General features: G+C 40.0%; 1 protein-coding gene across 2 annotated transcripts in view; it reads left to right on the top strand.

Annotated features, from left to right (window-relative positions):
- The window catches only part of snx19b (sorting nexin 19b), a 167,133-nt gene that overhangs the window by 20,185 nt on the left and 121,316 nt on the right, over positions 1–25,632 (top strand). Inside the window, exons 7-8 of one of the 2 annotated variants that reach the window (XM_067970992.1) lie at positions 1,159–1,345; positions 9,476–9,608. In XM_067970992.1, the coding sequence (XP_067827093.1) occupies positions 1,159–1,345; positions 9,476–9,608 (320 nt within the window). Of the gene's footprint in view, positions 1–1,158; positions 1,346–2,196; positions 2,639–9,475; positions 9,609–25,632 lie in introns of those variants that run through there. The other variant, XM_067970993.1, reaches the window with a different exon arrangement.

Genomic DNA, 25,632 nt, shown 5'->3' on the forward strand with positions numbered 1-25,632 from the left:
CAATTGAATACATTTCTGAAGAGAGAAGGAACAGGTGTCCTGACCAACATTTATCCCTCAATCAACACATCCAAAAACAGATTAATTAGTCATTTATCTCATTGCTGTTTGTGGGCCCTTGATGTGTGTTTGCCTACATCGCAGTGACTACACTTCAAAAAGTAATTCATTGGCTGTGAAGCGCTTTGGGCCACCCTGTGGATGTGAAAGGCACTATATAAATGCAAGCTCATTCTTTCAATCCAGGTGCAAAAATGATGGCCTTGAAATGCTAATCTGCTTGAAATTATTTTACTTTAAAAATAATATATAGGGGATGGTCCTCCTGAATGTGATTTATTTGGAATAGGAACTTGGGAACATATGAATTAGTAGACCATTCAGCTCCTCGAGCCTGTTGTGCCATTCATTTAGTTCAAGCTGATCTGTACCTCAATTCCATTTACCCGCCTTTGCACCATATCCCTTGATACCATTGCCTGATAAAAATCTGTCTCTCTCAGTCTTGAAAATTTCAATTGATCCTGTGTCCACAGTCTTTTGAGGGAGAGTGTTCCAGATTTCTACTACACTTTGTGTGAAAAAGTGCTTCCTAATTTCATTCCTAAATTGCTCATCTCTATTTTTAAGATTATGCTGTTTCATTTTTTATTTGGGAAATATAATAGAGCAGCTTGTGCAAGTCTGCTTGTTGGAACCAAAAATTCTATTCTAACAAGGGTGGCTTTGCAAAGATGATTTTTTTGTATGTAGGTATTTGTATGGAAAGGGAGTATTGAACAAAGGTAATTTATCAGAAGTGGCATTATATCTAGGAATGTTCTTATTCTGTAGTATACTGTAATTCTTAAATGGTTATGTAAGAATCCTGAATGAGCAATGTACTTTAGATTTAAAAAAAATAAAGAACTTGCATTTATATTTATCTTGCCCTCAGTAAATTTCAAAGTGCCTTGCATCCAATAAATTACTTTTTGATGTGTAAGCACTCTTGTTGTATAGACAGATGTGCTGCTAAATTGCTAAAATTCTTGCATGAAATATGTATTCGCTAGATGTACATGATGTATCAGACTAACTTCTGATAGAAAGCTATGCTGTTGAGTGATTATGCCAGAAACTGTTCTTGTTCCTGTGCAACTGTTTTATTTCCCTCAGTTATCGGAAGGCCTTTGCGTAGCAGGCATGGAGGATTTCATCTTGGAACAGGAAAAACTGCTGGGAAGAACACAGATGAATTTGAAAGGAAGAGAGTCCAAAGAGGATGCAGCTGCAGAAGATGATTATTTAGACAAGAAACTGCAAAGCAGTGAGCCAACCTCTTCTGACCAGGATTTGAATTCAGGTATACAAGTGGCCCAGAATACTTACTTGTATTGTTTTGTATTACATGGAGGATATTTAAAAAATGAAGAATATGTTTTTGCTGTGGCTTTATATGACAACTTGCATCAATTATGCTTAAGGAACTCTGATAGAGATAAATGAGATAGTTTATTAAATGTTATGAAATAAAAGGAATGCTCGCATTTATACAATGCTATATCACATGCTGTATCAAGTGCATCTAGAGATGTCTAGATGCACTTCCTATAATGAGTTACTTTTGGAGTGCGGTGACTATTGTTACATAGATGAATGTGCACAGCAATGAACCAAAATGACAATGAAATGAATGATAAATTCATTTCCTTTTAGGAGGTATTTATTGAGGGAAGAATGTTGGTCAGGATGCTGGGAATATTCCTTGCTCTTCAAGTACTGCCATTGGATATTTAATGTCCAACTGAAAAGACAAATGGAACCTTGGTTTAAAGTGTCATCCAAAGGGTGACACCTCCACCAATGCAGCAATTCTTAAGTCCAGCACTTGAGTTTCAGCTTGCAGCACTACCAACTGAGCCAAGCTGACATGAGTAATAATACAAGTTTTTCGACCATTTTCAGTTTTTTTTCTTGATTTTTTTTCCCCATCCCCATATCTCTTGAATGCAGTAACTAATGTTGGGGCAGGCTTCCACTGATGGAAGCAGCCCTCCTGTATCTTGACCTAGCAACCTTTGTTTGACTGGTTCTCAAGTAGACCTAAAATTTACCAGTTGTCTTTTTAAAGGAATATTGGGCTTAGAAAATCAGTATAGCATCTGTGACAAAAATTGATTTGTTTTGCCCATAGTTTCTATTATTTTTGCTTAGTCCGAAATAGGAGTTTTAAAACAGCACGCTCTAAACAACATAGATGAGATGCCCAGGATACCGCCACACTACCGTGTTGAAGGCGACAACATTGTTGACATGCTAATGTATTGATTAGGATGGGTTGCAGGAAGAAGACTGCTTACTTTATACCAATTAAGGTAAAGTTGCTTTGAACCAGCTGTGAATGGAACGGGTAATATATCTATTATAGATTGAAATTCTGTCAAAATTGCCAAACTCAAATGTTATATCTTTATATGCCTCACCAAACACTGCGGGGATGAAATTGGCCAATGGCAGTAGCGTAAAACAGGTTGATAGCGAATCATCAGCCCATTTTACACCGAGCCTGGTTTTCTTTTCCATTGACTTCCATTGGCGTTGACCAATTTCACCCCGTTCATGTGCCTTTGTGCTTGTAAATATTCCGTAATTGTTCAGCTGACTTTCAAAGCTAGTGTCTGTTCTTTAAAGGGATCGTACATGAGTGTAAAAAGCAACGCATTTTGTATGTCAACAATTTGGTTTAACTTGTGTCATGAGGATGGATTAAATTCTGTAAGCTTATGCTTAACTAAATGATACAAAGTGTTCTGCTTCTCCTGAGGAACAGTATTGCTTATTTTCTTCCTGAGAATCAATTCATCTCAATTTCTATAAGTAGGATTCAAAGAGACTTGCCTGACTAGTTTGTTTGATTAACCCTTGGTAAACTGGCTTCGGACTTCTAACTGAAATTGGAAGGTTGCAGGGTGACATATTCAGGACACAAATCTGCTGTGCACTCCTAAATTGTTAAATATGCCTCTGCTTCTTTATGGTCTATGTCTGTTCTGCTAGCTTTCCCAACCAAATAATGTTGGGGTTTTAGTCTTGGAGCTGCCTGTAACTTGAATCTGCCATTAATGGTTGGGATGAGTTTTTGTTAGTACTCACGGGGTTGTTCTCTTCACCAAGGAGAAAGGAAAATCTGATCACATTTGCTAGAAGTGCTCATTCTGATGATGAGAAAGTTGCATTGGCGGTTATGGGGCCTGCCCCAGCCTCTTGCCTGAAGGTAATTATGTAAAGGCAGGCTTTCTAAGGGTAGGTATAATTGGGGGCAGGTATGAAAATAGGCCATAAGTGGAATAAATAAAACGCACAAATTTTACAGATGTTACACTTTGTAAAGGATATTTGCAGCTATTGAAAATCAGCATTTAAATAATAAAAGAAAGGTTTGGCTACGAATAATATTGTCATTGTTAGAAAAGTATAAAAATTGCATATTGAATATTTTTATACATTGGTGACAATTAAATTGACCTGTAGTCATATTTCAGCAAGAATGCTCAAAGGAGTATGAGCAATGTTATTCTAATTTTTTTTAAAAAAGCTGAGTTCTTTAAACTTTGACAGTAAACATTGGCAGTAACATTTTTGCTTTAGTTTAGAAAGTCTGAGGTTTTCGGTGCGAGGAAGTGTACTTGTGCTTTTTAGTTAATAGGAATTTGGGCGAAAGCTTTACAAGAAAGTATCAGCCATTGTCCTCTCTGTGAATCATTTAGGAGAATGTGTAGCAGAACATGAATCCCCCCCCACACCCACCGTTGTCTGATTTTGAATATTCACATCAGTCATCTGCATTTTAGTTTATTTCCTCTGCCACTTCCTCCCTATGTCCTGAGGTTATTGACTCTTTGGTCTATGGTTGCCAGGTACCTTCTGTTACTTTCTCAAGTGGCTTCTATTCTTTTGTGAGCCTGGATAGTGAGGGTTGCTATGCTACTTGAACATGGAGGATAGAACAGCTGAATGTTGTCCTTATCTGATGCTCACATGCATGCACATCTAGCAAGGGCTGCTGAATAGCAATTAGGAGTGGGGATCTTAGCTGAGTTTTTGTAGTGGTTGTAGTACTGCCACTGCCTCTCTGGCTGACATTGCAAACTCAGCACAGACCGGAGACTGAACCTAAGACTTTTCTGCTCGGCCACTCACTGGATAAATTCGTTGAGCTTTTGGGGAACTTCTTATCCGCCCTTTAACTCTTTCATTGACCCCAATGCATTGATGCCTTCTTTCATCTTGTAAAAAATTATTTTTAATATATTATGTATTTTTATGTACTTAGAGAATATGTTGACGAGCCAAGGTTTACTGCTGACTTATTCTTTTTGGCAGTTCACTTCATTATTATTGATAAGTTATGCAGGTGATCCTGAATCGTAAGATAAAATTCAGTATTTCAGTTACCTACCTACAAGGAACGATATACTTTTTGCCATTTAACAGTTTTGAGATTGTAAAAAATTTTTATGTAAAACAATCTTTTTATTAAATTGCTTTCCATTTGTACAGAATGGAAATAAGCTCTAAAGTAGAGTTTGAAGCCAAAATGTTGATGAAATTGATCCATTTTGAATCAATTCATACTATTTTGGATTTGCCCCATTTTGATTAACCCAGACTTTGAACACTGCAATTTGACACATTTGCAAAGTGCAGGGTTGGAGGGTGTGGTGACAGGTAACAGTCTGGGTACTACAACACTGATTTCACAAGTAAGAAATCCAAATCTGCCCTTTAGATCCGTAGGTTCATGCAAAGGTTTTCTATTAAGATCTCAATTTCCCTGACTTGCTGCAGCTTAGAGGAGGCTGTAATACCAGAACAGAATGACAGTGATCCTACATACATACACCGATAGCAGTGGAAATAGAAATACAGACTTAAGCTGTCCAGGAATAATTTTGTTTGAATGTTAATACATACTTGTGTCAGAAAAAATATTAAGTGGACATACATCTTAACCTGACAAAATTATCTCGTCCAGACGATTGCTAAGCTGACTTAAATATGCAATGGGGTTTTAAGCAAATTCACATTATGACAGTTTTACCTGATACTTTGGTAACGGAGATATTTTCATTTTCAAAGGATTGCAGCATTCTATAAATGAGAAACACATGCAAGAGATGGTGTTCAATAAACCCTTTTATAGAGTTGCTTGCAATACTGAAGCTGTGTGATTACATAATTCTTATAGTGGTTTTGGCTTTGTATTGCAGAATGTGTAATTTGTGTGGTACGATGAAATTGCCAAACTGACATTTGGACCTTGATGAGCAAGCTTTGCTTTCCCAGCCTAGGGAGTGATGTGGAACCTGCTATTTATGTATTGTGGCAGGATTTTCTGTTCTACTCTCGCCAACAAGTGAATCATTAAAATTAATGGGGGAAAGTAGAAAGCCCCAGTCTGTGTGTCGTGCAGAAGTCTAGGTAGTCCTTGGTTTTGAGGTCTACAGTGTGCGTGTAAAATATCTATGGCTATTGCACCAATAAATAATTTCAGTGAGCTGATTTATTGAGGGGAATGTTGTGCGTAAACGTTCAACGATTCATTTTTAACAATCTCTTTTATTTGTTACATGAAATGTCAACGCATCAGATTTTTATTCCCCTCCTTAGGCGTAGTTGAAAATTATTTTAGTTTTATTTTAGACATTCCCCTCTGTCCTATGACAAACTGACTGGAACACAATCCTCTTCAAGTTCCTCACATTGTTTCTTTAACATTAACTTCTGGAACTTTTTTAAAAATCCAATTGCTTTTCTAAAGCCATTGGCGTCACAATTAGAAAATGATTGGTCAAAGTATTTTTTCTCTGAGACTATTTTAAAACCTCATCAGAATATTCATTGTTGTCAGCATGGTTTGTGCTTCCCGAAAACTTGACGACCAATTTGAATTGGCTTATATTAAATTTATAGTTTAGTAGAATATCCATTTTATAATTCAGCATGATTTAAGGGTAGGCATCAATCCTTGACGGGATCTCATGCTAAAGTTTTCCAGAGGCAATTCTATTCTTGCACCAAACCAGAATGACCCAAGAGGGAAATCTCCATTTCAGCCCTTGATTCTCCGTGATGTCCTAAAGCCGTACCACAGTACAACAGCTGTTTTGTACTGTCCTTTTAGTTGACTCGCATTTTGCCAGTACAATGGCCTGATACAATCTTCTAAGACCAAATTAAAGTTCCTGGGGATACCAATGAACCAAAACAACCTTTCCTATTTAAACTGAGCTGAGTTTAGGGAACCGTTATCTATACATGTCTCCACTAGGTGGAAGTAAAGCACTGTATTTACCACATATAATGTATGTATTTACCAGATTTGCAGCCTGGAAACATAATGATCTAATCCAAGCATGACTACAAATATTTCCTCCTACTTTGTCAAAATGTTATTTATTATACTAGTTTTACAGTAAGTTTAATAAATGCAATTCCTTCCAAAACAGGAAAAAACGCAATAAAATTGCTTAATGCATGTGGGAAAGGGTGGATTCTTGCTATTAACACTTCCTTTGCCTGCCCAAAAAACCAATAGTAACCGGGTTTCACTTCTGTTTAGCATGTTTTTCCCTGAAGAAACGTTCAAGATAAAGAATTTTCAACTTCTTGACAAAATCGTTTTGAAAATTTCTCCCCTTGTTGCAGTGACTATTTTGTGGAGATTATGATCCTTTAGGAATTTGAAGCTCACAAGTGACTGATACTACGAGAATATGTTATTATAAAAAGTGTAAGAGCTAGCAGGAATTTGGCAGTGTATAGTCATTTTCAGTTTATGTCTGTTACTCCCACCCAATACAAGTTAAGAATGTTGCTAGTAAGCTTGAATTGTAACAATATTATCAGAAATCATCCAGATTAAACAATATAAAGTATTTTAAATTCATGGGGGATTATCTTCTTTTTTAGTTCAGCAGTTGAAAGTTTATTATTGTTGTATGTGATGACTGGCGTTTTACGTGTGTAATGTACTGGTTATTTTAATTTAAAGTTGAATTTAGTAAAACCGTGTAAAAGAAGAACAATCTTGTTTTATATAGTGCCTTATCATGCCCTCAGGACATCCCAAAGTGTTTTAAATGGATTACTTTTGAAATGCAGTCACTGTTATGTAGGCAAGCATGGCAGCCAATTTGTTCATAGCAAGGTCCCACAAACGGCAAATTAATGACTAGCTAATATGCTTTTGGTGGTGTTGGTTCAGGAAGGAATGTTGGCCTGGACATGGGGAGAACTCTCTGCTGTTCTTCAAATAGTGCCACATGATCTTATGCATCTAGTTGAACAGGCTAATGGAGGCATGGCTTAATTTAACATCTCATCTGAAATGCAGCACCTCCCACTGTGTAGCACTCCTGTGCTGCAGTGTCAGCCTAGAATATGTGCTCAAATCTGCAGTGGGACTTGAACCCACAACCTTCTGACTCAGGTAAGAGTACTACCAACTGAGCCAAGCTGACACTCCAAAGAGTACTCAGATAAAACAAAATAAATAAATATTTTGATGAAAACATTTAACAGTGTAAAATAAATTCTTCTAAGTCTGAGCTATAGCTATTCTGGATGAGCTCCATGAAATACAGTGCAACTGCATCTCCATGATTGTTGCTGTATTGATGCACTGTCTGTCTGTCATCAGGCCTTGGGTAAGCCAGAACGTCCTCCAACTCACATCAGCAAGAGTAAAGTTATCCTGTTAGTTCTCTCCAGAAATTCTGTACCACAGCCATCAATTCTGTTCCAATCCCTGGCTGTTTGCTCATGCTGATCCTGACTGTGTGCAGCTACTTGACTCTGAGCTGAGTTTGTGTCAAAATCAAAAGTTAGGCCAAGTCTGTCATCAGCTCTTTATTTCCGCTTCTAGAACATTGCCTGCCTCTGTCTCCTCTCGCCTCCATCCTGTTGAAATCCTCATCTACTGCTTTGGCAATTCCAGCCTCAACTTTTCCAAAGCCCTGCATGCTGGTCTCTTGAGCTTCACCCACAGAATCTCCAGCTCCTCCAGAATCCATGTCCTGTCTCACACAAGTCCTTCTGAGCTATCTTTCCAGTCATTGCTGTCCTACTTGGGAATACACCTCCAGCCCTACACCTCAACTCAGCATCAGCTGTTGTGCCCTTGCACTTGGAATTCTTTTTCTAAACTTTTCCATCTTGCCACATTCTCTTTTCACCTTCAAAAATGTCTTTGACCATACCTTTGGCCACCTCCTGTAACGCCTCTTCTATCTCCTGCTTGGTGTCTAATTCTAATCATAGAAAGTTACGGCACAGAAGGAGGCCATTCGGCTCATCGTGTCCGTGCCGGCCGAAAAAGAACTATCCGGCTTAATCCCACTTTCCAGCACTTGGTCTGTAGCCCGACAGCTATCTTTGGGATGTTTTGGTGCATTAAAGCTCGAAGAGCTTATAATTGTGAGCTGTGTTCTCAAATGTGGACCTAACTTTTAGCCTTAATACTTATTCACTGCACATTCCAATAAGTAAATTTAATTGTTGCAAACAAACTACAAAAGGAATAAATCTGCCAATGGAAGTAGGATGTGAAATGCATTTTAAAGCTGATGGGCCGGATTTTGCCGTGAGCGGCAAATGAACGGCATGAGCCATTAGTTAGACTTGCACTTGCCCATTGACATTTGCACATCAACTTCCTCTAAATTAGAGAACCAAAAAACATGGCACCCTCTACAGGGCATCTGGGACCTGTGTGAACAGGATAAGTAACGGTCTATCCCCTTAACCAATCAGATTGAAGTGTGTTAATAAGCCACGCAGAGGCTGAACCAGGAAGTGTGAGTTAGAACAGTAAATTCAATGTCAAATCTGGTACAGAAAGCAAAATAAAGAGAGGGTAAGAAAGATTTAATTAAGAGACAGAAAGAAAAAGTAACAAAAAACATTGATTACATTCTTTTTTAAATGTCCAACAACAATTAAAATCTGAAGGAATGAGACTCCACACTTGTTAAAGTTCATTTTCAGTGCCAGAGAGGTTGTTTGGCAGTCATTAAGACTGACCACACTGTTACATCCGAATGGACAAGCCCTAACTTTGTCAGGCGAGTTTAGTCCATAAATACAGCGTCAGTGCAGAAACTTCACACTGTTCCATTCATTTGAATGGGGAGCCAGCCAGCGAGATGCTGTTCTCGCGAAGCTTACGGAAGAGCAGTGTATCTTGTTCAGCAACTTCCGGATTTCCGTGTTTAACTGCGCATGTGCAGTTGCCGGAAGTTGCTGTACCAGAGGCACAGAAATAACGGCGAGCGCTGTTAGCCATGACGTTAGTTTTACAGCAAAATCCTGCCAATGTTATAGTGAGAATCTGATTTGGTTCTCATCTTTCTGATTTTGAACATTTATTTAAGTTGCCATTGATTTATGGTATTGATGTAATGCTCATTGTTTTTATTTCCTTGTTGAACAGAGGGTTCTGATACAGCCTTGGCAGATGTAGCACTGAATCTTCTCTGCTTACTGATGAAAGATCACTGGAGCTGGCTATGTACTGAGAACATGCAAAAGGTTATCAGGCTGCTGTGTGGGACCCTGATAGAAAGGTGAGTGAGTTGTTGTACACATCTGGTCCATGTACAAAAAAAATGCTATTTTTGAAAGCTAGAACTTGAGTTTATGAATAATGTTTACTTTGCAATGTATGTTACACTTGAGTCACAATTTCCACATTGCAACTTGTTGAGCTGATACTCAACTGAGTAAAACAAGGATACATTCTCAGTAACTCGCAGGTAAGATACTTTGGAATATTATGCACCCAGAATCATGTACCGATTAATGAAAATAAATGTTGACTTTTTGAAAGAAGTCTTGAACTGAAATGCTCGTGAATGCTATGTGGTGGAGAAGGAAAATACGAAAAGAAAGCCCATGTTACCCTCTCATACCTGCCTGTTTTCTCAAATGTACCACTGCTGTTCAGTGCATGAAATGAATACGAGTATTAGGAATTTAAGTTATGAGAAAGTTGAGCTTGCTTTCTTTTGAAGAGGAGACTTTAAGGTGACCGAATACAACTTCAGGAGAGAGACTGGATTGAGAAACAAGGCAGTATATTTTCCTCTGCACGTAAAGCTTAAAAAAAATGATCTTAAACCATAGGCAGTTCTTTTAATTTTAAAAAGAGGAAAATATATATCATGCTGAGGATGACAAGTGTAGGGGGGAGGGCTTGATGATCTCTGATGAAAGCTGGGCTTATTTAGTTTAATAACCTATTACTGTTTCCAAAAGATCTCATGTTCTGTCTTAAAGTGGTTGTTGATTTAGGAAGTGTTAATTTATAGTTTGTCACTTTTATCACAACGAATATTTACTTCTCAGCCTGTAGGTTAGCAAACTTGCTCTACTAGATGGAATTTTCTTTGGATGTTGGATGGTTCAAAAAGTCAATCACAGTGAATTTTTATTATTTTGTTTTTAAAAAGTGTTTCAAACTGCACAGTATGTTCGGCACAGCACTCTTCTGTTGTGTTATTTTAACTTCAAAACAACAAAAGAAATTTGGTTTCTTCCAAAGCCTCCCAGGGCCTTTTCTTTACCAATTGAATCTCACTTGGTCCTTTTAGAAATGGTTATGGTGGTTAAATAAAGTGCTTTATTTACAACAGATATACCATGAGAGTTCAGTAGTTCATAGAAAAAAAAATTTCATTATCATACCATTTACAAATACAATATGTGAGAACTTGTGGTGTCCAGTGATATGAAGGGTTTATAACATATGATGTTATGAGTATGATGTTATGAGGAAATTTAAGTTTAGGTGGTGAAACTGAAGTACTACAAAGATTGTTTACTGATTTTTGAGGTAGATACCAGTTCTTAGGATTGGACGTGACTCCAAATATGCGTTGTTATGTGCCACATCTCGATACGAAGCCCTATGTGAAAGTGGAAGTACAGTACAGGAAAGCAGCAAGATCAGGCTGACTGATCTAATGATTACATGCTATGTGTTATTTTACTCAATTAAATAAGATATATAGATCTCATGAAATGCAAAGTGAAACTGACTGTATTGCTTCACAAATGCCCTTTTTAACATAGTTGTTCCCCTTCTCTCCTTCATGGGTTACATCCTCTTAGCTCCAGCTGAGGCGCCAAGCTCAAGCAAATACTCTTAGTAGAAAATCTTAAGTGAATGCTGTTGAATTGGGGTACAAGATAAGTTTCTCAATCGGATATATATATATCTTGACGAAATATTTTCAAACATCTGGTTTAAATCCATTTAATTTACCGAAGTGTTAACAGGCTCAGGGTTCATTAGTTTAAAACTTGCAATTTTGTTTCCATGTTTAATTTTTCTCTTCCCTGATGACAGAGCCTTCAAAGCTAGATATTGGTGTTTTGTTCTTTAAAGTTTATAGATTGTTTGAACAATTACCAGTTCAATATTTCAGAAGATAATTTAATTGCAGCAGAGGGTTGGTTGTTCAGATGTGTGGTGTGAATGAATCAGTTTGTCAGCTTGCTTGTGGTTTACTTTGGGATAGATTTACATATTTTTCATATTGCAAAGTTTAGGTTGTTCTGGCACTTTCTAACAGTTTCAATACATAATATAACTATGGTTCAGGAAGGAGGAAAAGCTAGTGGAACACCAATAAGTTATCCCACTTGGGGATCAACTTCTGTATTTTAATTATTTAAAATAATTTGAAGTGCAAAGGGCAGAATTACAGCATTACTATAAATTGGTATGTAATTGCCAACCTAGTAATTACATTCTGATACATTTTTGCCATCTTGCTCGCCATTGTATTCCCCTTTTGTTTTAAAGACTAATGCTGCTGCCATCTTGGAAAGTCTTGAACTCATACCATTAATATAAAAACGGTGTCAGTTGCCCTAAACTGACTACTTTCCCCAGCCTCCTTTTGGGACGACTTCATGACATTTAATATTCTGCTCCTGCTTAAGCTCATTGGTGACTTGCTAATCCGATCTTTACTGATCCATCATTTAGGGCCAGGTGTTGCAGTTGTTTGAGATGATAACCTTATTCAATGGCTGCCTCTGGAGATATTGCCCTTAAATCAAATCTAAGAATGGAAATGAGGGGCTCCTTAACCTGACAGCTGAGGAAGGAGTATTAATTTCTGGCTCCCTATGGAGAAAACCATTCTAAATTCAGTGCCTGATTCAGCGGTTTTAGATATACATCTGATCTGAACAACAGAACTAAACAGAAAAATTATGTGTTTCTCAGTGCAAAAGTACAAAGAAAACAAATCCAAGAAGGCAAAAGATAAATGAAGAAGCCATCTCTATCTTTTTAACACTGCTTTCATTGGTCCTTTTGGTACTTGCATTAGTTCCAGTGCATGTCTGTAAAATGTATAATTGTCTTTGCTGTTCAGCCTTTTTGAATGATATTGTGCATCTCAAAACTGGATGCTCAGATTTTTCAAAATTCGTGAGGGTGGAATGGCTTGTTAGTTGCTTCAGAAGTGCAAAAGATAATCATTCAAGGTGTATCATGACTAGCACATGGGAATACTGCTTGCTCCCACTATTTAGTTGAAATAGTCTCAAAACCACCTTTTTCTTCAACGAGTATCAGCCCCCAAGTATCCAGGTTTACAGATTCCAAAATGAAACCCTTTTTCTGCCATTGAACAGCTGGAAAAATAATTTCTCTTCAGTTGTTGAATGATACAATGAAGCATTAGGGAATCAAACCACATTTGTTTTTAATTTACAGTACTCTCTAAGCAAACTGTTTAAACAAAGAATCCAATTACTTTTAGAAAACTTTTGACAAGGTATCGCGTAGAAGACTACTGGAAAAGATTAAGGGGTATGGAATTAGGGTAAAGGCAGCAAATTGGATTAAAATGTTTAGTAGGGAGGAAACGGAGATTCGAAGTTAAGGTCGCTTTCTCAGAGCGGTTGGAAGTGCTTAGTGTTGTCCGCCACAGTCCTAGAACCGCTATTGTTCATTGTGTACTTTAATGATTTGAATATAGGACTAGAGGGAGTAGGGGAAAAATATGCAGACAATATGAAAATAGGAAGCTCATTTTGAGGAGTAAAGGAAGTTGCATGGGGATATTGATAAGATGGTGGAATGGACTAAAAAGTGGCAAATGAAATTCAATGTCAGTAAATGTGAGGTGATACATTTTGGTTTAAAAAAAATAAAAGTAATAATTATACAGGGAAACCTGCGTGATGTGGTAGAGCAGAGAGATTTGGGGATTCAGGTTCATGACATTGAAGGCAGCACCTCGAGGATAAAGCCAAAACAAGCGAACCTAATACTGGGTTTTTATGGCAAGAGATATAGAATATCAAAGTTGAGATGTAATGGTGAATCTATATAAAATCTTAGTAGGTCCACAGTTGGAGTATTGTGTGCAGTTTTGGCTCCATCCTATAGGAAGGATGTTGAGGCAGTAGAGATGGTACAGGGCAGATTAACCAGTATACTGCCTGGTGTAAGGAAATACAAATATAAAGAACGACTTGAAAAAATGGGGTTGTTTTTGATAGAACAGAGAGGTTACAGGGTGATTTGATAGATGTGGTCACAATTATGAAGTGATGGGTCAGAGTACATAGAAGTAGACTGTTTCCAGTGACTGACGGGTCAAGAGCGAGGGGACATAGATATAAGATTAAATGTAAGAGATTTAGGAAGGAAATCAGAAGAAACATTTTACTTCGAGAATCGTGAGGCCGTGGGGTGTGCTACCAGACTTAGTGACTGAAGCAGAGACCATGTCAACATTTAAGAATAGGCACTTGGGATTAGGACTACTGATGGGATTGGAGGATAAACACCAACATGGACTGGTTGCTGACCGGTCTGTTTCTGTGTTGTAATTTCGACATAATTTGCTTTTGCTGTTCCATTAACACCGATCAAAGTCACCATGGGCACTGGTTAGTTATTGGAAAAAAATGTTTTATTATTTACAACAAAAGTGTCCCGTTTCATTATCAAGGGGAATATGATTTTGTTTAGTCACTTGTAATCTGTTATTTTTATAACAGGATATAAATTATGAATCAGTTACACAAAGCGACCCATGAGGCACGCACACATAGGTAATATTACTTTCAGATATCATAAATCAGTCTGCAACACCTGCAGTTGTTTTAATTTGTGTATATTACTGACAGCTTCTGTCAGCCAAAGAGTGATTTGTACGTCCAGTAACATACTCCTCTGTTGTCATGTTTTAGTCTATACTTAGGTCTATATCAAATGTACATTCTGTTGGCCATTGTCACCACTGAACATCGAGGTACTAGGTGCCCCGAAAGGTCACTGGTAACGATTCTGCAAACTGAATGTTACAATTTCAGATTTTTGTTAAATTATTTCTCACTTAATGGATTCAACAGCAGTTCTCAAATGTGGAGCTTGGCCTTTACAGAGCAGGAGTGGTATATTCTCTGTACTTTGAGCTTGCAGAGCTGTGTGAGTAAACAGTTACTTCATTTTTGCTAATATGAATTTTGGATTATTCATAGATTAGCTACGATAACTCATTCTTCAAATGAGTAGAATAGCAAATAGAGACCAGGGGCCCGATATTACCATGGTGGCAGGGGGTCGCTTGGGTGCGTGGGTAACGCGCCTGGTGCAATCAGTCTGCCCCGCGTGCAGTCGCAGGCTGATTGGATCCACTTACCTGTTGTTCTGGGTTCCCCGCTGCTAAGCTGCGTGGCGGGCGGACTGCGCATGCGCAGTAAGGTCTGTCAGCTGGAGGAGCTCTATTTAAAGGGGCAGTCCTCCACTGACTGATGCTGCAAGAAATAGGAAAAATTACAGCATGGAGCAGCCCAGGGGGAAGGCTGCTCCAAGGTTAATGATGACTCACTCCAGGATGGGGTGAGGAGCAGGGGGAGGACAGAGATCTTCCCCCCGGCGAACGGGAGGAAGCGGCCTGCCTCTGCCACCAAGAAGGCCTGGCTCGAGGTGGCAGAGGAGGTCACCTGCACCACCAACATATCGCGCACGTGCATACAGTGCAGGAGGCGCTGCAATCACCTAAGTAGGTCAGCCAAAGTGAGTACACTTACTCATTCCCCTACACTCCGTCTGCCACATCACCGCCCCCACCCCACATCTCCTTCTGCACAGCCAACACTACTCTGTCACATCACTCCTCAAACCCACTCAAACCTCATCCTCATCTTACCTGCACTTACTCACCTCGCCAGTACTCATCCTGCCATTGCCACTCAACCCAATCCTCATACAATCTCATGGCTCTATCTCATACTCACCCTCTCGTGCATCTCTTTCACGGTCAGCCTCACTCAACCTGCCACTAGCTGTGCTGCAGCCACAGGGCATGCATCACATATGTGCAGTAGGCAGCGTAAGGCAAACGTGTCGTGAGCATGAAGGGGATGCACAGGGGTGTTTGAGGGTTTGTCATGGTTTTTACTTATATTTAATTTCTGACCAACTCACATTACATATTATGTTGGCACCACTACTGCCACGTCTTTGCGAATCTTGTCTGGTTTGTGCAATTATGCCCTTTCCTGAGGATCACAATGAAGACCCACAACTGACGCCACCCATTGTGTCATTGCAGAGTGGGTGTAGGTGTATTTGCAGGGCTCTTTTGTGCAGACGACTGAGAGATGTCGGCGATGTCCCCGGTGGCACCCTGGAAGGATGTGGAGAAGTTGTTGAAGGCAGTGATGACTTTGACAGCGACAGGTAAGAAGATGGTGCTTGGGCCAGCCGGGAACAGCTCGGCATGAAGGAGGCTGCAGATGTCCACGACTACATGTCGAGTGACTCTGAGCCTCTGTGTGCACTGCTGCTCAGAGAGGTCCAGGAAGCTGAGCCTCGGTCTGTGAACCCTGTGGCGAGGGTTGTGCCTTCTGCGACGCATCTCTCTCTGCCATTGCCCTCCCTCCTGCTGTGCAGGTAGATGTGTCACAGCACTGTGTTGTGGAGCTCCACGTGTCAGAGGTGGCCGGCGAGGCTGGTGATGCTGTTCGCCCTCCGAGGAGATCATGGCTGCAGCTACGGCGGCCCCCATCCGGAAGATGCACATCTGAGCGGACCGCAAGGTAGGTACATGTGTCTGGACCCCGGGGTAAGTGTGCAAGTTGGTGAGTTTTATTGTTAGGAGGAGGGTGGTGGAGGCCTCCTGCAATGAGTGAGGGTCTCCACCCCCCCACACCCCCCCCCTCCACCTGTCAAATGGACCACAGGCTGATGGCTGCAACATGTCCATTTGAACTGGGAGTGTTTCCCCCGGTACGGGAAACAGTCCCAGTTGTTTGCAAGGTCCCAACCCTCCTAAAATATCATGTTAATCAGGTCTCTAAACGACCTGAAATACCTTACGTGGCACCCCGCCGGCTTTAATTGCCAGAGGGAGTCCCACATGCGGGGGCTGCGGCGCATGTCAGCGCGTCAGTGGGGAACCCGGAAATGGGGTGGGTTGGAGCTGGGGTCCGGACCCGCCCCGGGAATCCCCGATTTTCGTAGCCCCCCTGCCATGAACGCACCCAATCGCGGGTGCTAAAATCGAGCCCCAGAGGTTTTTGAACAAAGTAAAGCAACTAAAATATTTATTTAAAATAAAATAATTCTGCAGACTCTAAAGTAGCAAAATCAGCTGCAAGTATAAAGAACAATGTGTATAAAGGGCCCTTCTCGGTGACTTCTCCGGAAACAATGGAATAGCCTGAGTGATTTGTTAATCAGCCATATAAATTCGCTGAGTAGCAGCCTCCATTTTCTCTTTCCTGAGAAAATGGAGGCTTTTCTGTAGCTGAGAAATTTCCCAACTGTTCAGCAACTTTCAGAAATTGTCCAGTAGTTTTTTCAGTGGTCCTGTTTAGCTACTTGATCCATTTGAAGTTTGGTGATCAGATAAAACTTGACCAGATCACATCAAGAAATACAATTAACAATGCTCATACAAAACTGCAGATAAACACGTGTGTAAGTGGAGCTCTATGAAGTTTACAAAATCCAGTCAGCATATTATGCAAACTCATCTGGAGCAAGGGGATGGGGAAAACATGGGTGATTGGGGGAGGGGATGAGAAGGGAGCCACTGAGGGCCACATTTTTCCTGAAATCCCTACCCCAAAAGTAGCCATCAGTTGTTGGTGACTCCTTTCCCCACCACACCACACACACCTCCCACCCAAAAGGAAAGAAGAAAAAGACAGAGAGAGAAGCAGACGAGGACAGAGAAAAAAAGCAAAAAAAGAGTTAAGGAGATTGAAGCAGGAGAGGAGAGACACAGAATCAGAGGAGGAGAGACAGCAGAGCGAAATCATATTCTCCAATTTACCATGTGAAATGTTACATGAGGTTGATTAATTTATATATTTAAAATCTTACACCTCTGTGCATTTCCTGTTAATTTTTTCTATTATAAATTTCTATGTCCACACTTTTAATGGAAACTGCCAGTGCAAACTTGCCATGCTGTTGTTCCACTCCCACCAGTGGAGATACTTCACCACCACCACTGGCGGGAGGGTGTAATTATAACACAACTAGTTTACATATGCATAATTTTCTGCAGTTTCCATTATAAATGTAGTGTAGGAATTTAAAATGGAAATATGAAAATAAGGACAGAATGTGTGACTTTAAAATGGGGACTGAATTATATTTGCATGCCCTGGTCCAAATTTACTATACCATCTAACTTGCTTCACCTGAAGACTATACTTGGTGTTGACTTCCCATCTGCTGGATTATCCTTTTATTTATATGAATAGCTCTTTTGAAAAAATATGCCAATGTCTACCACTCTGATTCAGCCAAGAGCTTCCAAAAAATGATAACTAGACAGCTACAGATCTTTTTCGTCTTGACATGCCTTTGGGTATGTAGAATGTAGAACTTTGTTCTGAACCATGTGCTATGGTGAGATACAGTTTATAACATTGCACTTCTCCTCTATCATAGAGATTGCAATTGCTTCTTGTTTCTGCAGCGCAGTCTCAGTAAGATGTCGCCAAAGTAGTGAGAGCATAGTCCAGCTATATTAGATTACTTTTCACAGCGTTTTGTCTGTTAACTAAAACGGAACTTTTCCCCTGCCTGTAAAATAACTCACTCTCCTTTCCCTCAGATCTTGCTTCATGGCCTGATTCTGCCCCCACATCCAGATGACCTGGCTGGGAACATTAAGTTTACTTCCCCTAGGGAAAGCGCAGGTGTCCTTCAACAGCTAAAACGAGTAAAGTAATTTGTTTTTTTGTGAGCCAAAATTCTGTTAAGTGTTGTGGTTTACCCCTCAGAATCTAACAAGACTCGTGTAACCTTATCCACTGTGTATAAAGAAGAAGCAATGGTTTCTCCTTGTTATTAAAAATAATTAGAATAGAAAAATAATTAAATAGAAACCCAGACTTTTACAGAGAACAACACTACATGATTCAGGGACTGGCAGAGACGCTGATCCCATGGCATTATTCAAAGAAGCGCAGGGGAGTTCTCCCGGGGTCTTGGCTTGTGTGGAGCATAAACACCGGCATAGACCTGTTGGGCCGAATGGTCTGTTTCTGTGCTGTAAATTCTATGTATCATCAATCCATCAACCAACATCACTGAAAACCGATTAATTGGTAACTATCTCATCACTGTTTGTGAGACCTTGTATGCAAAATGGCTGCCACATTTGTCTACGGAACAATAGTGACTACACTTCAAAGGTAACTCATTGGCTGTGAAGCACTTTGAGACATCCTGAGAACATGAAAGGCACTGTATAAACGCAGGTTCTTTTTTCCTTTCCTTTATTATCTTTTCTGTGCGTTGAACCATCAATCCCTTCTCTAATCGTCAACCAATTCACATATTTTCTTTAGCTCATTGAGTAATTTTTGGCTTGCCTTCTTTTATTTTAGTGCCCTTCCTAATTTGGTATCATCCACAGATTTGACTAATTTGCATTGAGTTTCTGAGTTCAAGTCATTGATGTAAATGCGAAACAGTAGTGATGAGATAACAAAATATAGAAACATAGAAAGACTTACGGCACAGAATGAATCCATTTGGCCCATCGTGTCTGTGCCGGTTGAAAAAGAGCTACCCAGCACTTGGTCCTTAGCCTTGTAGGTAATGTGCATATCCAAGTACTTTTTTAATGTGATGAGGGTTTCTGCCTCTACCACCCTTTCAGGTAGTGAGTTCCAGACCCCGACCACCCTCTGGGTGAAAAATGTTTCCTCAACTCCTGTCTAATCCTTCTACCAATTACTTTAAATCTATGCCCCCCCTGGTTATTGACCTCTCTGCTAAGGGAAATAAGCCCTTCCTGTCCACTCTATCTAGGGCCATCATAATACACCTCAATGAAATCACCCCACAGCCTCTTCTGTTAGAAAGAAAACAACCCCATCCTATCCATTCTTTTCTCATAGCTAAAATTCTCCAGTCCTAGCAACATCCTCGTAAGTCTCCTCTGTGCCCTCTCTAGTGCAATCACAGCTTTCCTGTAATCCTGTAACATCGAGAGAAAGAGGCCCAGAAATTGGATCATGCCTGAATTGGGGTATGACCCCAGCACATGCTGCTCATGCCTAATGAGGCCAGCGGCAGGACCACAACAAATTGGTCCGGTGGCCCATTCGTGGCCCGAGAGAGTGCGTTGGTTGCGGCGGGGCTGCAAGTTTGGCTGGCTTGGACGCTGGCCTCGGGCCTCAGTAAAGTCCGGAGGTTGGGGAGAGGAGGCAATGATGGGGGGGGTTCTAGAGAAACAGAATACAAAAGCAGGGAGGTAAATTTATTTTGAACCTTGTTTAGAGCACACAGTGTACTGCGTGCAGTTCTCGTCTCCATAAAAGATACTGAAATACAGAAGAAAGTGCAGAAAAGATTTACAAGGATGTTTCCAAAATTGAGAAGATGCAACTCTCAGAAAAAATTGAGCAGGCTGGGCCTCTTTTCTCTGGAAAAGAGAAGATTAAGAGGAGACCGGATAGAGGTCTTTGAAATTATGAAGTGGTTTGATAGATTAGACGTTTCCACTTGTGGGGGATAAATATAAAATAGCTACTAGCATAATGGAGTGGAATCTCCCGTGAATTTGCACCCAGAGATGCATGTAGTTGGGTCATAAAGTAAATACCCGACATAAAAGATGGAGAAAACTTGGGCACAAGTGCGGTATGCACGTAGTTACGCTATGCTTGAATTTCCTTGCTCTTCTATGCCCGTCTATCCCTGCCATTAAAGTTTTTACTTGAAGGTCTCGGGTTCATCGAAAAGCTTGGGCTTGCTGTTCATATTTTTGCCCACAACTGTGACGCTGTAAGCTGAATTTAGATTGTGCAATCTGAGCATGTGCAGTGTACCTAATTACTCAGGATGCATTAGTACTGTTCAGTCAGTTATACTAAGGAATAATTTTTTCTTTAGCTTCGTGCAGTTTCTGTTCAAAAGTTTTTCAAAATTATTTAAAGGAAAGCTGGAGGTCAAATTTCTAAAGCTGAGGTAAAATTCATATTGTTTTTTAAAAAAACATGCATTCTATTTGTGATGGAAATTTATAATTTTTTTTAGCTCAGCAAAAATACCTCAAATGAAGTATTAATAAATAACACTGCTGTATTTGATATGGTTTAACATCTAATTGATTTAGGATTTCACATCAATCAACTTTGAATTATTTTTGAGTAAAATTTAAAACCTATTATTCTGTAAATATGTCATTACTGGTGAATGTTCTTTGGTTTTGCTTGCGGTTAGTCAGAGCAAATGGTTGGCTTTTGGCTGTGTTTTTTGTGGTAGGCTGAGAGAGATTATAGTGCCACCTCAGGAAGAAGTAAGAATTGCAGGAGTTACAGCTCTTAGTGTTACCCAATTCCAATGGACTGGGGACGTTACAGCATTATCCATTTATTTCAGCATACCTCAATTAGGTACAGAAACTATAGAAATGACATGTTTCCTAAACAATGTCCATCTCTTGTATTAAGTAGCATACTGCTTCTGTATGATGCATATGGTGCACACACCAGTGCTACTTTGCTCTGTGCATTCGACCTACAGCAGGAGAAGTGCCTGTGAAACTGGACCAGATGGCCTGCATTACGTGTCACCAGTCTGAATAAGAGGAGACTGGTTAAGTAGCAATATTGTGAATCTTTATTATCTTGTAGTAATCCTCAGGAAATAACAAGATACTCTATTTTTAAAAAAAAATTGAAAGGATTCCTGTCATTCCTCAAATGGAAATGTTTTGGTATTTTTTGACATTGTTCTGAAATCTCAGTTACAAATGTATCCAACTCCTAGCATATCATCCCTTGAAAATCTGAGGCATTTCTAATAATCCATCCCATTCCCAGAGGTTAATGTAGTCTGTATTGGAGCTCATTGTTAGACATCAGTCCTCCTCCTCCTCCTACACTCACTTACATTACTTAGTGAAACATCAGTGTAGCTTAATCATATTCACACAGGATTATAAAACAAAAAGATTGAAGTTACCCAAGCGGGTGTCTTCTGGCACATAAACTGTACAAATTAAAATTATAGCCCAGCTGAAGAGCATAAAATGCAAGTACAAATGTACCACATGTACATCTGTATGTTATTACTTGAGAAACCACATTCTACAAATTGATTGAAGAAGACCTGCTGGATTTTTATTGAACTTTGCTTTTAACAGTCGGCCAAAGATTTACATCTTTCTACAATTGAATGTCGCCATTAGCTGGTTAACAGGGGTGTGTAATAATTAGTTTTTCACTAGCACATTGTTCAGGAGCGCATCACCACCTCAAGAAAACAAAAGCCTAGAAAAACACTTGTGTGACTCACAAACCTTTAGATGATTAAGTGACCTCTGTTGATTTTATAATCCATTGGATGGTTGCCTTCTATCTGGAACTAGCCAACAAATCTGCTCTTGAGATGCACGGCATAGTGGGAGCCCGTGGTAAAGTGCTGCATTTTATTTCTTAAAAAGCTCCACTGTTGTGTAGATATTCCAGTGCAGTACTGAGGGAATGCTGCATTGTCAGACATGCCGTCTTTCGGATGAGACATTAAACCGAGGCCCCGTCTGCTGTCTCAGGTGGACAAAGATCCCATGGCACTGGCCAATATTTATCCCTCAACCAACATCACTGAAGCAGATTATCTCGTCATTTATCTCTGCTGTTTGTGGAACCTGGCTGTGCACAAATTGGCTGCCGTGTTTCCTACATTACAACAGTGACTACACTTCAAAAATACTTCATTGGCTGTAAAGCGTCTTGGGATGTCCTGAGATCATGAAAGGTGCTATATAAATGCAAGTCTTTCTAAGTCTTTCTTTAGTTTAACAACTTAAGTCTCACAATACTGCTTTTTCTGATTTTTTTTTTCTTACTAAAGTAGAACAAGTAGATCTGTTCCCATTTCTATTTAAATCATACAACTTTTTGGAAATCTGTATTTGATCTTGGTTTTACATCTGTGTTGGTATGTTTAGTTTGCTGTGCCTTGGTTACACCTTTGATGGTGTACTAACAAGAACGTTGCAGTAATAGGGTATACAGTATTATATAATACTTTCAATCAGACATAACGAGTGACTATGACTAAAGAGAGGATGCTTACTGATTGACACTTATGTATTTGGGTTTTTTATGTTAGGTATCTTCATTGGGGTCAAGGTCAGTGGCCACACCCATAATTGAATCTTGTCTGCTCTAAAATCAGAATGTGCCTTTACCTGCTGCCATGTTTCTGGATTTTCAACTATCCCTTCATGGGGGATGCGTGGGCTTGGTGTTCTACTTGTTAAAAATGCCACTGTAGTGTTAAACGTAGCTCTGAAGGGGTTAAATACATAGGACAGCCGGGCTGGGAGATATATATAAAAATTCAATTGGTGTGTTTGAACCAGTGTGCGTCAGACAATTAAAGTTAGTTTGGACATTACAGTAGTCATCACGCCTATCCTGGTTAATATGACTCGATGCATTTGAGTTTAGCAGGGGTCGTTGCTAGAATAATCTGGTGAGATTCTGCTTCCTAGCATCAAAATTAAGAAAAAGGGTCAGCCAGGTCTAACAAAAACTACGGGAAAGCAGGTGTTGGATGATGGGAATCAAGATATAAAAGGAAATAAAATAAAAAGTGATTTTTCTGTCCATTATTTGGGAAAAGATGGCTTGTTTTTGCTCTTTTATGTTATTACGGGAATCATTGTCGGGAAAGTTTAAAAGAGCCTGGAATTACTACATTTGTTCAGTCCTGTGTATTCTGCAAAGTAAGTCAGCGCCTTGATTTGTGATCGAGCTCGCCATACCAGAATATTCATTAGTTCTGCATGTTGAAACATTGGAGAAATTCTCGTGCAGGCACGTGTGACTCTACGACATCCAGCTTACATGACAAAGGGGACACATTTGCTTTACCGCCAACTAAGTGCTTTTGAAGTGTAGTCACTGTTGCAATGTAGGAAACGTGACAGCCAATTTGTGCATAGCAAGCTCTCACAAACAGCAACGCGATAATGAGCAGATAATCTGTTTTAGTGATGTCGGTTGAGGGATAAATACTCCCCTGTTCTTCTTCGATACAGTGCCATGCGATCATTTACATCCACCTGAACAGGCCTTGATTTAACATCTCATCCGAAGGACGGCACCTCCGACAGTGCAGCACTCACTCCGTACTGCACTGGAGTGTCAACTTGGATTATGTGGTCATACGAACATACGAATTAAGAGCAGGAGTAGTCCATTCGGCCCCTCAAGCCTGCTCTGCCATTTGATAAGATCATGGCTGATCTGATTGTGACCTCAACCCTACTTTCCCCGTCTACCTGTTATAACCTTTGACTCCCTTGTTAATCAGGAATCCATCTAACTCAGCCTTAAAAATATTCAATCACCCTGTCAAGTCTCTGTAGTGGGACTTGAACTCGTAACCTTCTGTCTCGGAGGCGAGCCACGGCTGACACCTGTACATTTTGGAATACTCAACACTAGAGCTGAAAGCTGCTCGGGCACACTTTCCTATGCTTGCAGCAATCAAACTCAGAGACCATCCTTCTTTTCAAAGCAAGGCCCTTGAAGTCTACATCCTTCAGTCAGCTATATCACCGTCCCTCATGTCATGTGACACATCTATAGAAAGAGAAGAGAGAAGGATGTAGCCTTGATGGCAGCAACATCTCTGTTTGCTGCCTACACAATGTCATACAAAAAATTGATGTTAAATTTCTGATGTGGTTTCAGTGAGTGAAGAATTAGGTGAAGAAGAAAGGAACAGGAAAAATTGGCCACAAACCCTCAGCTGGAACCAGGCCTCCCACTTCCCCATCTCCTGCTTTCTTCATATTGTCCCTGCTTTGAATCTCTTAGGCTGCCTCTTTAAAAAGAGTGAGAGGATTCATTTTGCGGGGTCTCCTTCTGCGCAGCTTCTCTCCCTCTTATAATTGGCAGTCTTTTCCTGCAAGAAGAGTAGAAGAGGTTGAATAATCAACATTGGCAAGGGGCCATTCAACTTTAGCCATGTATCAGTCTATTGATCGTACTGCATATAATGACAGGAACAAAATTGTGCTGATTTTGTAGATGGAAGAAACAGACGGAACAGCATTTCACAATGTAAGGAAAATCAAAAGGGATGTGTAGTAAAGTCTTTCTTGCTGAATAATGATAAAACATGGGAAACTTCCAAAGTACAGCCAGAGGTGAGGGTGTGGGCCATGCCCTTCACAGTTGAAACAATGAGAGATGGTGAGATCATTGAACATTTTGTGGCACTGCAGCCACGTTCTTCAAACAGTGCTGCTGGCATTCATATAGGTGACTACCTTCTGCCAAGTATCTTGCCCAACTTTCTGTGGGGTGGAGCAACCATCCCCAGGGAAGCACTGTCCTTCCTCAGCTGAACTTGATCAAGTAAAACTTCAATAGCCCTGTCAGACAAGTGAAACCTGCCACTCCTTCGATTGTTGAAAGGTATCAGTGAAGCTTCTAAAAAGTTCTTTTCTCCCTTTGGTTAGAATGTATCTTTAAGATGCTGCAGATCTTTAAATCCTGAACAGCATGACATTTCCTACCCCCAAATGGACAAGCTGCCAATTCCAGGCTGCAGCTCTTGCACAATATGGTAATTAAGTTGAACACAGAAACTTGGCCAGTTCAATGCTTATGGTCTTAGGCGGTTGGTCCCAAGACCAGATACCAGAATTGGCCTCAGTGTCTGTACCCTATAACTTCAAAAATAATCTTAGCAATCACACTTTTACTTTCTCTTTTTAAAAAAAAATTCTTGACATTTCATCTTGGGTCTTGACCCACAGCTTGGAGAACAATTAAACTCTATCTGATTGATACAGGAATCAGAATGCCTTCTTAGCAATCATAGTTGAAAAAAGACAAAGTAACCTATTCATTTTATCCTGGGTTCTAACCTGCAGTAAAAGTGAAGATCTGAATGGTGATGGCATGATTTAATTATAACTTGCACTACAATTTTAAGCCTTCACCTTAATAAAAGAAAAACTGACACAAAAATTTAAGAGCGAGCCATTGTAAAGTTTGTGCTGCAGAATAAACATAGACTTGAGGCTAACATGGCAGCTTGGAAGCCCAGCAGCCAAG

Source organism: Heptranchias perlo, chromosome 33 (assembly GCF_035084215.1).
Source record: "Heptranchias perlo isolate sHepPer1 chromosome 33, sHepPer1.hap1, whole genome shotgun sequence".
In the NCBI taxonomy this organism is placed as follows: Eukaryota; Metazoa; Chordata; class Chondrichthyes; order Hexanchiformes; family Hexanchidae; genus Heptranchias; species Heptranchias perlo.